This window comes from Acanthochromis polyacanthus, chromosome 6 (genome assembly GCF_021347895.1).
Source record: "Acanthochromis polyacanthus isolate Apoly-LR-REF ecotype Palm Island chromosome 6, KAUST_Apoly_ChrSc, whole genome shotgun sequence".
NCBI classification, from domain to species: domain Eukaryota; kingdom Metazoa; phylum Chordata; class Actinopteri; family Pomacentridae; genus Acanthochromis; species Acanthochromis polyacanthus.
The window spans coordinates 12,691,021-12,705,166 of NC_067118.1; the positions used below are offsets into that span (position 1 = coordinate 12,691,021).

A 14,146-nucleotide genomic window follows, 5' to 3' on the forward strand; every position below is an offset into this window, starting at 1 on the left:
GGGGATCTTCTTGCTGCTAGGCGAAAGGGCTAACCATTACTCCACTGTGCAGCCCACATGAAACCTTACAAATGAAAGATAGTACACAATACTTGACAAATGGGCTTGGAAAAGAAACTGTTGACTCCTGAAAATGTGACCTTTTTTACTGCAAAGTCAGTAGGAAATATAGTCTATACGTTGATAAGGTAAGAAATGATCCTTTGTTTTCTTGAAATAATAATTCTATCCCTCAAACTTTACTTTCCTCAAAGAATCAGAACTTTGGCATTCCAGCTGTCAGTCTGTTGAGGTAATCTGGAGAAGTTTCACTTCTCGCAAGTTGGACTGGTTTGATGGGGATCCATACTGTCTGGCTGTTCCCCTAATAGGAATGAGATCCCACTCCATTATAGACAGAAGATGAGCAGATGTGGATTTTTCTGTCTAAATGGCCAGCATCGTGTCACTTCACTGTTCTCAGGAATAGAGATTTCGATGACCTTGTCCTCTTGCTCAGTTGTGCCCCGGAGATTTACACTTTCTTCTATTCTCAGTCTATTCAGTACAGGTAACATGTTGTTATGACCCAGCTGTCTAGGTTAACCGGACCATAACAAAAGAAACCGAAACAACAGAGTGGAAGTTGATGATTTATTTTGAAAAGGTGGATATGGAAACAAAAACGATACAGAAAACTGAGGGGATTAAAAGCAAATGGGTGCTACCAGCAGCAAGGAAATAAACATAACAAAAGGCGAGCTTTACTCTGAAGCCGATAGTACACCAGCTGAAAAAGAAATACAAACAAATAACTACTTCAAAGAAAACTCTCAACCCAAAAATAGACTGCAGCAGCACGCCTAACTGAAATATACACTGCTCAAAAAAATTTAAGGAACATTTTTTAATCTAAGTATTGCATCAAATCAGTGAAACATGTGGGATACTGATCTGGTCAAGTAAGTACCTGAGGGGCTTTTTAGTCAGTTTCAGCTGCTTTGGTATTCATAAAATTAACAACAGATGCACTAGTGGGGTAACAATGAGACAACCCCCAAAACAGGAATGAGTTTACAGGTGAAGGCCACTGACATTTTTTTCCTTCCTAATATTGTCTGACTGTTTTTCACTAGTTTTGCATTTGGCTAGGGTAAGTGTCACTTCTGGTAGCATGAGGCAATACCTGGACCCTACAGTTCCACAGACAGTCCAACTCCTCCAGGATGGCACATCAATGCGTGCCATTGCCAGAAGGTTCGCTGTGTCTCCCAGCACATTCTCAAGCGCATGGAGTAGATTCCAGGAGACAGGCAATTAGTCTGGGAGAGCTTGACAGGGCTGTCGAAGGTCCTCAACCGATCAGCAGGACAGGTATCTGCTCCTTTGTGCAAGGAGGAACAGGATGAGCACTGCAATAGCTCTACAAAATGACCTCCAGCAGACCACTGGTGTGAATGTCTCTGATCAAATAATCAGAAAGAGATATAATGAGAGTGGTCTGAGGGCCTGATGTCCTCTAGTGGCCCCTGTGCTCGCTGACTGACACCGTGGAGCTCGGCTGGCATTTACCATAGAACACAGCAATTTGCAAGTCCACCACTGGTGCCCTGTGCTTTTCACAGATGAGAGCAGATTCACCCTGAGCGCATGTGACAGGCATGAAAGGATCTGGAGAAGCCGTGGAGAACGTTATGCTGCCTGTAACATTGTTCAGCATGACTGGTTTGGTGGTGGGTCAGTAATGGTGTGGGAAGGCATATCCATGGAGGGACAATGTGTGTGCAAGCACACACATTATTGTACATACATTTACACATATATGTACACACACGCCACCACCTAAAATGTATGTCACCCCTTTGTCACCACATTAATATTTCTCTAAGTTCGCTCCTGCACAAAACCAAACACCTTGTACCAAGTAGCCACATTTTGTCCACAGCATAAGTTGAGATACAAGTTGCCACACTCGAGTCTGGCAAGTGGCGGTTTCTGACAGTTCCTGAGCGAGTTCTGCACACAATTTGGCTAGAGCTAACTACCTCACAACTAGTGTTATCAGACCGAAGTCCACGTTTCCACTGATCAAATATCTATTTCTTGTGTTTCTTGGTCTAAGAAGTTCTCTTCTAATTATTGCTATCCCTCACTAATGGTTTCTTCACAGCAGTTCCACCATGAAAACTTGATTCGTTCAGTCTTCTACCAACAACTGACATTGATATGAGTATGCTACTTGAACTTTGCGAAGCACTGATGTAGACTCTAATCTGAGGTGCTGCAATTGTTTATTTCTGAGGCCAGTAACTACTGTATTCCCCTCTGTAGCAGAGGGAACTCTTCGTCTTGGTGCAGTCCTCATGAAAGGCAGAGTTTGATCTGACTGACATTTTAGACACTTTCAAATTCTTGATATATTGAAAATTGACTGACATTCGTGTCTTCAAGTAACAATAGACTCTTGTTGCATAGTTGAGTGGTTCTTGCCATAATATAGATTAGTTACGGTAGAATGGTTGAATAAGGCTTTTGACTGTATACCAACACTACCTCAGCCCTCAACTCATGGCCTCACATGTATTTAGAAGTAAGAAACACCAACAGCAGGCTTCACAGTGGAGTAGTGGTTAGCACTTTTGCCTTGCAGCAAGAAGATCCCCGGTTCAAATCCCAGGGTGGGCCTGGGATCTTTCTGCATGGAGTTTGCATGTTCTCCCTGTGCATGCATGGGTTTTCTCCGGGCACTCCGGCTTCCTCCCACAGTCCAAAAATATGCTGAGGTTAATTGGTTACTCTAAATTGCCCGTGAGTGTGATTGTCTGTCTGTATATATAGCCCTGCAACAGACTGGCGACCTGTCCAGGGTGTCCCCTGCCTTTGCCCGAGTCAGCTGGGATAGGCTCCAGCACCCCCCACAACCTTTGTGAGGATAAAGCGGTGTATAGAGAATGGATGGATGGAAACACCAACAGCTGATTTGATGAGGCTCACATTTACTGAAATCCAATCCAGATTCCATCTTCATTTAGCTGGTTAACATATTACCAGCAGTGTGCAAAGGGTCATTAAGGCTACTTGGAGTGATCTAAAATATAAACATAATCAATCAATCAATCAATCAATCAGACCTTTATAGTCATTGCACACTTTCATATACAATGAAATTTCATTTGAGCTGCCCTGCCAATGGCAGCTCGGGCCGCAGCACCGTGTCTGTCTTAAAGAAAGGAAAAAAAAAGAAAAAGACATTTGGGATCGGGGTAGGGATGGGAGAGGGTAAAATGAAAAAAAAGGTTCGTTAAACAAATGAAACATCCGAGGATGGGAAATTCAATCTGAGAATGACCTGAAAAAAACAAACAAACCCGCAACAGACAAAGCATGACATTAGACAAGGTTAACTGGGATAGGATGAAGGGTACTGGGCTCAGCCCAGTAGTTGGTCTCCTATACAGCTGCTGCACCATAGCGCGGCGCGCTGCATGCACGGGATTCCTGCCCACTGTGCACGAGAGGGAAGCTTGTGAGGCGGCTTGGAGGGGGCAAGGGCACGTGTGAGTGAATGTGAGCTCAGTCCTCAGTTCATGAGTCTGAGTGTGTGTGTGTATGCGTATAGCCAATCTCCTTCCGTCCCAGTCCCCAGTGTCTCAGTTCGCAAGGGTGGAAACGCGATAACACAGCAGGTTGCTATGGAGACGTCCTCAGATGGACCAGTCCAGAAGTCAACAGGTGTCCTTGAGAAAGTGGGGAGGGTTTAGGAGAGCTATCTCTTGGCCATGAAAACTTCCAGAGGAGTTTGTTATCGTTCCAGGGGTGCCAGAATGTTATCAGTATCCTTCTTGTTTAGGCGGGGGAGAGGAGCAATTTCACCTTCCCCCTGGCTGCTCTCAACTGTTTTAGACCTCAGCAGCGGTGATCCTCACCTTGATGGCATCCACTTTGCGACTCAAATCAATAGTCACAACAAGCAAATTGTTCATCTTATGTTTGAGTTCGTCACCAGCAGCCTTGATTCAATCGTTTGCAAAGACCAGCAGAGTTTGGACGTCGTTTCTATATACGGCCATTCTAATTTTTCAGAAGCTCAGGCCCACGATCAAGCCAATTATCAGCAGGCCTGTCATCATAAATCCGAATATAAAAACATCTTCCATATCCTCCACGGATAGGGGTGCCAGGCACATGATCCCCTTCCACTTTCCCCAGGCGTCGATCACGTAACCAGAGGCGAAACTCCCAGCAGGTAGGCTCCCCTAGGCCTGTGCTCTTTGTGGCGACAATCTTGTCAATCGCGTTGAGAGACCAGCTAATCAATTCCATGATCGGTGTTTCGAAGGTCCAGTGCCAAGCGATCGCTCCAAGTCAGACTGACGAGACGAGACAAAAAGAGCAGCAAGCAGAAAACATGAGGGTGTGGGGAGAAGAACAGAGATAGAGACGGAGAGAGGAAAAGTGCGACCGCCTCCTTCAAGAGCTCAGGGCAGAAGATGTAGCTCTCTTTACATCTTTGTTTACAGCGTAATTCCATGTGTGTTACTGTGGACATTTGCTGTCCTTAATTTTGATCTATACTGTAGTCAAAGTAAAGATAAGTGAGAGAATAAATGGGTACGTCCAGATTTTTGACTAGTACTGTGCATTGTTTTTATATATCTAATAACATCACGGCTAAAATCATCAGTAAGCCTATTCAAATTTCAAAATGCTCAGTCTCCTCACAAACCAAGTGTTTATAGAATATTTTTAATGCAGATACAGGGTAGAGGTAATTTAGGGACACCTGTATGTAAACATTCAATATAATCTAATCTAACAAAACTACAAAAAGCTTTTAAAGATGCCATGAAGATTAGACAATTTGACATCTATCTTCACACAACGTGCCCCCACAATATTTAGCAGATGACAGGAATACCCTGTTAACAGACATCTGGACTACTCCCCTCAGCTTGTTTGGTTTCACTCCAGTTACCAAGTTCAGTCCATTGAGCACAAAAAATATAGTGTGGCTTCTGTGAGGTGATTTGACAGGAGAAATTTGAACAACAATGAAACACTCAACATGTTGTGCCTTGTCTCTTACAGTGGATTTCGTCCTCAGCTGTAGTCTACAAAGTCTGATGGAGTCCTGTCACAAATTCCTGATAGCATGGCTCTGAAATGAAAAGCTTATCATCAACACAAGACTTTAAAAAAAAAGATTTGCTACATTTAGCTAATGTTATTATTGATTTTAGCTGAGAAAAGTTGAAAAACCACAAACCTGTGTCAGGCTCAATGAATGAGAGTCTGATAAGGAAGTCCAAAACCACCATGGCAGAATTTGGTTTGAAGTCACCATTTGCCAGCAGTTCCTTCACCTAAAACAAGACAGGACATTTAGATAATACCACTCATATTTATGAGACATCCACATCTTGGTGCGTTTAATGTCCCCTTTTAGAGTACTGGAATACCGGAATTAGATTAGGTCAGCAGTACTAACCTTATCTATGGGCAGGAGGTAGAATTCTTGCACCTCTCCATCCCCAACTCTGGGCTTGAATTCCAAAGGAAGTTCCAAATCGAAGACAAACTGGCTTTCTGGAAATACACCCTCTTCATTACTGTAGGTGTAACTAGAAACAAAATTCAATTAGTATATTAAAAGAAAATTATTTTTAAATTTGTAATATTTAATTTTACTTCATTTTGACAACATTGTTGCAAGCAGCAAGGCATCCTACATGAAGGGTGTTTTTCAGAGGACCTGAATGGCAGATTCTGATATAGCCTCACAGACCCATTGTGGTACATTCTAACCAATTACTAGCCCCCTTTTCAAATATATAGGAGATTTATATCCTTATATCAATAAAAGTGATTATCAGCAACTGAAAAGGAAGCATACCAAGACTTGTGACCGAGAGTTGCTATCCACATTGTCAGTTAAGGAACAAGTGAGGAGATACTGCTGGACATCAGTAAAAATTGTGGGTTATCAATAGAAAGTAGTATAACAAACAACAATGATGCGCCTGTGATGTGTTTTAAGGAAGTATATTTACTTTCCATTGAACAAACTAAAAGACAACCAACTATGTGTATTTGGGATCTAGTCCCTAGGCCTCTCCATGTTTAGGCAGTCAATAGGCGACTTTTAAAAGACAATTGAAAAATTATGTGAAGCTGCTCAATAAAGATGTGTGAGAACTATCTTCAACAAGGATAAAATGAAGACATCACTGAAACTAAAAACAAACAACAGTCATGTCTTGTAAGGCGTAGGCTTTACTTGCATTTTAAGTGAATAGTGCTGACCCGTGTCCAACTGTCTAATTTGAATAAGTGTAGAAAGTGCATCACTAGACCTTCTATGCCCATATAATGTAGATGTCTGCTGCCTAACAGTAGTCACAGAGTTCAAGGCAATAAAGGAACATGCCAATAGCATTTCTCACTCGTGTTTTTAACATTTTTTGGACAACAATAACACAGAACACTGCGACTTAGTGAAAACTTCATTTAGCAAAAATAAAAGGATATTTGATGAAAATAACTGTTTATGATACCACTTCCTGCATCAAAATGAAGGAACTGACTACACTCTTCGACATATCCAGCTCTGAATACACACATAGTACTTGTTAAAAGAAAGATTCGGTATTGGTATTGGCCATGTACTTTCAGGTGAATTGTTGACAAGAATTAAAATGTGAAATATCCCAGACTCTTTCTGTGACTCCTCTGGTCCTTTATAGATGAGTAGTGGTATAAACCTCACCTGACTGTTCCTACAGGATGAGCCTCCTCTGCAATGGCTGCTGGGATACATGCTTCCTCCAGACATTCTTTCACTAGAGTTTCTTTGATGCCAACATGAGCAGCCAGACCACCTGCTGCCTGCCCAAAGATATTGATTAATTTGTGGAACTTGAAGAACTTTGAATTTGAGAAGCTGTAATGATTTTTAGATTTATATCTATTATAACTCCTTGCTCTATCTACTATGGCAGTGTGTCAGGACAGTGTTAGATACAGTCTGTACTCACCACGGTGTCCAGTAGTCCAGGATATGTCTGCTTACTGTGGGAACGTCGTCCTAGCCACATGCTGACCTCCCCAATGCCACTGACGACATAACCATTGATATGAACTCCATACCGCTTCACACCAAAGAGACCTATAGTATAGCAACACAGTCAACTTCCACAACACAAAAAAAGACAAAAAAATGAAGCACCACTGGGGGCCAAAACCTACTTGTAGCGGCTCTTTCCATCCACATCAAAGGACTATCTGAGAATTTTGGCATCACGCTGTACTTCTGAAAGATGAGAATGACTTAAAATTCATCAGGTAAGGTAAATGACAAAAAAACCCATTAGCATTCATTTTCTCAGGTGTGTAATGGAGATTAGAATTTAATAATTTGATATGGAATTAACAAAAAAAAGCTCAAGGAGACACAGAATTCATCATCTGAAGAGCCTGAATATGTCTGTGTAGATTATCAGTCATCCAGGTAATGGTAATTCTAAGTGTGTCAGTCGAAGGCGAGTAGATTCTTTCTTTGTTCTTGAAGATGTTTAACCTCCCATCCAAGAGGCTACCTCAGCTCTAACTGGTTGGGAGTCCCAGAAAATTATTCACACCCCCAAGTTACATGACTAATGGCCTGTTAATGACCCGAGACTAATAGGTTTGATGTGTAAACTGTTGTGAAATATTCTAAAGAGAGATCCCAGGACAGGCTGGTTAGCACTGTTGCCTCACAGGTAGAAGGTTCTGGGTTTTCGTTCTGGCCTGGGGTCTTTCTTTGTGGAGTTTGCATGTTCTCTCTGTGGCTGTGTGGGTTCTCTTTATTTTCTGTGATGGAATCTATGAAACGCATGCATCTTTGCCACAAAAAACAGTTCTGCATTTTGGTTCTTTCACAGTTTCATTATTGGTCTTCTGGAAATATGACAAAATCTTCTGGGCCAAAAATATAAATACAGCAACTTGAATTATCAGTTTAAGTGATTTCGATTGACAACAGCTGATTTTGTACGCACATTAGACTTGACCACAAACACCAACAATGTGCAAGTCTGAGGAGCTCAGCACAGACCTGAGAAAACAAACCATTAACTTGAACAAGTCAGAAAGTCACCAGGAGCCATTTCAAAGCAGCGTCAGATCTGAAAAGTGCAAGGACAGATGTGCTGCTGCCTTGATCAGAAAGAAAACACAAGCTATCACTTGCTGCTGAGAGACAATTGATAAGGGTGGTCCGGGAATCACTAAAAAACAAGTCTGCAATGAATTAGAAGCTGCTGTAATACAATGTCAGTGTCTAGAGTCAAGCCTGTTTGACAACACCATGGGCTGAGAGGCTGACACGCACAGAAGGAAGCTCTTCTTCTAGAAGCAGCATCTTAAGGCTCGACTGAAGTTTTCTGCTCATCATAAGTACAAAGGAAAGATCTTCTGAAGGAGTTCTGTGGTCAGGTGAAGAACAAAGGGGAAAATGGAAAAGAAGGACTACCTCAAAATCTAAAATCATTCAATCAAAAGTCTGGGTCTTGGACGCAGTTCCAATGAGACAATGGCCCAAAACATACATCAATAATGATAAACTAGAAAACCAGAGTGCAGGACTCCACCAAGGCTGCTCAGTCATTGTATGATTTGGATAAGTCCCGATAAGTCCGCCCGATAAGCAAGCCATGAGAACATCAGCAGGCAGCTGAAGTACCGTTCACTTGTTGCCATTGTTACAGTGACGCTATGCCCCTATCTCGCAATGATACAGAAATATTTAACAAATCTGTGGATCCAGACTATAATCTGCATCACTGCCAAAATCTAATCAGATGGTCCTTGTGTCATTTCACACATAAAGCTCTTAATAACCAATCTCCATCATATCTTAAAGTCCTGAAAGTACCATATTATCCTAGCAGAACTCTTCGCTCTCAGACTGCAGGCTTACTTGCTGTTCCTAGAATTTCTAATAGTAGAATCGGAGGCAGAGCCTTCAGTTATCAGGCGCCTCTCCTGTGGAACCAGCTCCCAGTTTGGGTTCGGGAGACAGACAACCTCTCCATTTTCAAGACCAGGCTTTAGACCTTCCTTTTTGACAAGGCTTATAGTTAGGGCTGACTTGGGTGATCCTGAGGGGGTCAGTTGGTGTCTCCATTGGCACATCTGGCTTCCTCTTGGATGTCCCTTAGTTCTGCCCCTAGTTATGCTGCTATAGACCTAGGCTGCTGGGGCCACCTCTCTTGATGCACTGAGTTCTTCTCTATCTACCTTTATATTTAATATATACATTGTTATTGCATTACACTCACTCTGTTTGTCCCTGTGTTCTTCCTCCGAGTGCCCCTGGTCCCAGAGCTGAATGCTTCAGATCTGTGGTTGCTGTCCTACCAACTGGTCTAGTCTCCATAATGTCCACTGTGGGATGCTGCTGCTGACTTTCCTCCAGTCCACTGCTTCCAGCTGCCCATTTACATCAGCAGACTCTGCATCACCCTCACTTTACTTGATATGCTCTTCTACATATTTTTGAGTTTCCTACCAGCTATATATGTAGTACATTTATTGCCAGAGCTGTACATCATAACAGTAAACTATGAATCAGTTTCAATGTTAGCTTCTACTTTGTATGTATCATCTGTCTTATCATGCATGTATCAAATTGTGTGTTTTATGTTCCCTGTTCCCCTCCCCCTCTCTACCTCCTCTACCTCTACCTCCCTGCCTGTCTTCCTCTACTTCTCTACCTCTCTTCCTCCATCTCTCTACCTCTTCTGTCCCTCTCAACCCGCCTGGTCAGCAGGCAGATGGGTCCCACCACATAAAGAGTCGGGTTCTGCTCAAGGTTTTGCTTGCCACTGTCGCATTTGGGCTTGCTCTGAGGGTCAGGCATATGGGTTCTGGAAAGCGTCTTGAGACAATTTGACTGTAATTGGCGCTATATAAGTAAAATTGAATTGAATTTCTGACCTTCCCTGAATATTTCATCCAAATCCGTTAGTCCGTTTTCCAGTAATGTTGCACACAGAAAGACAGATTAACATACCGACAAACGTACACCGATCGTCATAACTGTGCTGCGTTCCTTGGCAGAGTAACAAACACTTCACTTAGCCAAAGGGTCAATGAAGATTTTTATTAATAAAACAGGTCTACTTCATTGTCAAAATCAGCCACTGCTATGTGACAGTTAATAAACATATGCAAAAGTATTTTCCATTGACATATTTTTTTAAAATCTGTTTTTAATCTGAAACGGCCTCACACTGAAATTTTAGTACAGTGCCAGAGAATTTCAAACCATGCCCACTTTAGAGGGAGCATCTATTCTGCATGCCAGCATTCTTTATTCTTGAGATTGTACACACGTGGACAAAATTGTTGGTACCCCTCAGTTAAAGAAGGAAAAACCCACAATTCTCACTGAAATCACTTGAAACTCACAAAAGTAACAATAAATAAAAATTTATTGAAAATTAAATAATCAAAATCAGCCATCACTTTTGAATTGTTGATTAACATAATTATTTAAAAAAACAAACTAATGAAATAGGGCTGGACAAAAATGATGGTACCCATAACTTAATATTTTGTTGCACAACCTTTTGAGGCAATCACTGCAATTAAACGATTTCTGTATTTGTCAATGAGCGTTCTGCAGCTGTCAACAGGTATTTTGGCCCACTCCTCATGAGCAAACAGCTCCAGTTGTCTCAGGTTTGATGGGTGTCTTCTCCAAATGGCATGTTTCAGCTCCTTCCACATATGTTCAATGGGATTCAGATCTGGGCTCATAGAAGGCCACTTTAGAATAGTCCAACGCTTTTCTCTCAGCCATTCTTGGGTGTTTTTGGCTGTGTGTTTTGGATGGTTTGGTTGTCCTGTTGGAAGACCCATGACCTGCGACTGAGACCAAGCTTTCTGACACTAGGCAGCACATTTCTCTCCAGAATGCCTTGATAGTCTTCAGATTTCATCGTACCTTGCACACTTTCAAGACACCCTGTGCCAGATGCAGCAAAGCAGCCCCAAAACATTACTGAGCCTCCTCCATGTTTCACCGTAGGGACAGTGTTCTTTTCTTCGTATGCTTGGTTTTTGAGTCTATGAACATAGAGTTGATGTGCCTTACCAAAAAGCTCCAGTTTGGTCTCATCTGTCCAAAGGACATTCTCCCAGAAGCTTTGTGGCTTGTCAACATGCATTTTTGCAAATTCCAGTCTGGCTTTTTTATGAGTTTTTTTCAGCAGTGGTGTCCTCCTTGGTCGTCTCCCATGAAGTCCACTTTGGCTCAAACAACGACGAATGGTGCGATCTGACACTGATGTACCTTGGCCTTGGAGTTCACTTTTAATTTCTTTGGAGGTTGCTCTGGGCTCTTTGGATACAATTCCAACGATCCGTCTCTTCAATTTGTCATCAATTTTCCTCTTGCGGCCACGTCCAGGGAGGTTGGCTACTGTCCCGTGGGTCTTGAACTTCTGAATAATATGAGCCACTGTTGTCACAGGAACTTCAAGCTGTTTAGAGATGGTCTTATAGCCTTTACCTTTAAGATGTTTGTCTATAATTTTTTTTCGGATGTCCTGGGACAATTCTCTCCTTCGCTTTCTGTTGTCCATGTTCAGTGTGGTACACACCTTTTCACCAAACAGCAGGGTGACTACTTGTCTCCCTTTAAATAGGCAGACTGACTGATTATGAGTTTGGAAACACCTGTGATGTCAATTAAATGACACACCTGAGTTAATCATGTCACTCTGGTCAAATAGTTTTCAATCTTTTATAGAGGTACCATCATTTTTGTCCAGGCCTGTTTCATTAGTTTGTTTTTTTAAATAATTATGTTAATCAACAATTCAAAAGTAATGGCTGTTTTTGATTATTTAATTTTCAATAAATTTTTATTTATTGTTACTTTTGTGAGTTTCAAGTGATTTCAGTGAGAATTGTGGGTTTTTCCTTCTTTATCTGAGGGGTACCAACAATTTTGTCCACGTGTGTATTTGCTGTTTAACCTACACACTAGATATTGCGTAAGGCATACACACCCATAATGCAGTATTTCTTGTTTACAAAGCAAAATGAATGAATTATAGTTGTGTGAGACTTAAACTAATAATGAAAAACTGACATTCAACTGAAACAACCTGAAAATGTCATGCAGTCTTCTTGTCTATAAATTTTATAGACACGTGCCAGGACCACAAGATTATTTAACAGAAACCTTTGGCTTGATAGTGGCACTTGAGAAGGGATTAACTACTCACCAGTATAACTCAGAATCAGCTGCTATGGACGATGAATTTATGTACAACACTGATTTTCTGGGTCTCTTGCCCTAATTTGGCACTGTTTGGACCTAAGGACCATTAAACCCAAGTGTAGCTACTGTACTTCAGGAAACAAACTGAAAGTCACTGAGAACCTGAGGTTAGGCCAGGTTTTATTTACTGACATCAAAAATGTATTTTAAGCAAGTTTTTAATAAAAAAAAAAACACCTGAAGTAGAAAGTGCACAAATGATATAAAAAAATGAAAGGAAACTGAAGTGGTTTGATGTTATGGTCAATAAAAAATATGGCTAGTCACTCACACTCTCCCTCCCCGTAAACACATAACAAGACCTATGGGTGTCGCTGAACTAGCTATCAAACCCCACTTTCTAAATCATGACCCCAACCAACATAATGAACAATATCACAAACACTAATGATATCAAAACAGTCCACATAAATATTAGCACAGTTAATTATTTACTAAATCAAGTTCAGAGCCCTAGTTAGCTTAGCCCTGGCTAAGCTAACTAGGCAAACTGAGATGGGCCCCCATACTCACAGGGGACACAAAAAGCTTAGGTCCACTGAGCATTAGCTTTTGGTTTTTAGTAATTTAATAACAAACTTGTCTGATGTCCTCAGACAGTTTTGTTACAATAATTCCATTGTCCAAAACATGTCTATATGGTATATTTTATATGCTGGAAGAAACATTATGTGAAAAAAATAGGGAGTCAAAGTCATGGCTGTGCATTTTGATCCTGAAACCTCCGTGTATCAATGACCACCTTCAAGACACAGATTCAGGCAGTCATAGTTTTGAAACAAACCCACCTGTTTCTATATCAGAGGAAATAATTAGCTGTAGGTGAAGGTCAAGGTGATATAGAAGTACAGTGTTGGATTTGTGCCTCACCTCATCTCTCCATCCTGTCAGACAGGTCAGAGCAGCCTCCTGTCTAAGATCCTTCAGAACAGCATCTACAGCCTCAGACCTGCTATGGTACGAGTCCAAATTGTGACAAAGGGACACTACGCCACCGTGTGGCGGGTTGAACACCTCTGGATACCGGGTCAACAGAGAAGCTACGTGAGGAAGAATCCAACCAACTTGTGCTCCGTCTATTACGAACCTATAGCAGCTAGCTCGACAGGACTCTGTGGGAACAAAATGAAAAAATTACTTTAAATACTGCATTCATATTATGTGCTTTGTGACACTGAGAGTCGCCTACCTGCGGAATAAAAGTTGTTCATTCGCCGGAGGAGCTGGAGTATTTTTTCTGACCAGGCTAGCCGATTAGCCATTTTAAATTCCAGTATGTTATCAGCACTACAAAAAATATGTTTTGAAAACAACCGGTTGGAAAAGTCCCTGTTTTTTAACGAGACGGCTGTAGCTCTTCTTCTACTGCTACTTCTGGTTAGAGTCGGTGCATTACCGCCTAGCCCTGGTGAGGAGTACGTACCGGATGTATTCACAGCTTTCTCCAAAGAGACAGAAAGCACTGAAATCCTCTCCATCGAATTGGTTTGTCTAATACTCTGTCTCCGTCTCCGTCTCTCCGTCTCTCTCTCTCTCTCTCTCTCTCTCATATATATATATATATATATATATATATATATATATATATATATATATATATATATATATGTGTGTGTGTGTGTGTGTGTGTGTGTCTCTGTGTGTGACACACACACACACATATACATACATAAGATTGAACACATTGGAGGATGAGGTGGAGAGAAGTGCATTGAGCAAGATGGAAGCCATTCTGACAAACATGGATCATCCACTTCATATCTGCCTCAATGAACAAGGAAACATCAGTGGTGCACGGCTCCTCCTATCAGGACAGAAAGATTCAGAAAATCT

The 14,146-nt window shown here is 41.6% G+C and overlaps 1 protein-coding gene across 1 annotated transcript; it reads right to left on the reverse strand.

Moving 5' to 3' along the window:
- Positions 1-619: 619 nt before the first annotated feature.
- On the reverse strand, positions 620-13,805 carry tpk2 (thiamin pyrophosphokinase 2). The gene is made up of 9 exons (XM_022213276.2): positions 13,503-13,805; positions 13,184-13,425; positions 7,225-7,288; positions 7,014-7,144; positions 6,746-6,864; positions 5,468-5,600; positions 5,246-5,342; positions 5,066-5,137; positions 620-4,349 (listed from the first exon to the last, which is right to left on the reverse strand). The coding sequence occupies exons 1-8, from the start codon at positions 13,789-13,791 to the stop codon at positions 5,091-5,093; spliced, it is 1,122 nt and encodes a 373-aa protein (XP_022068968.2). The 5' UTR covers positions 13,792-13,805; the 3' UTR covers positions 620-4,349; positions 5,066-5,090.
- Positions 13,806-14,146: the final 341 nt, after the last annotated feature.

Coding starts and splice junctions, on each gene's coding strand:
- tpk2 (XM_022213276.2), bottom strand. CDS start 13,791: ATGGAGAGGATTTCAGTGCTTTCTGTCTCTTTGGAGAAAGCTGTGAAT. Junction 6,865..7,013: donor CTGGACTACTGGACACCGTG/GTGAGTACAGAC, acceptor ATCTTTGGGCAG/GCAGCAGGTGGTCTGGCTGC. Junction 5,138..5,245: donor ATTCATTGAGCCTGACACAG/GTTTGTGGTTTT, acceptor TTTTCATTTCAG/AGCCATGCTATCAGGAATTT.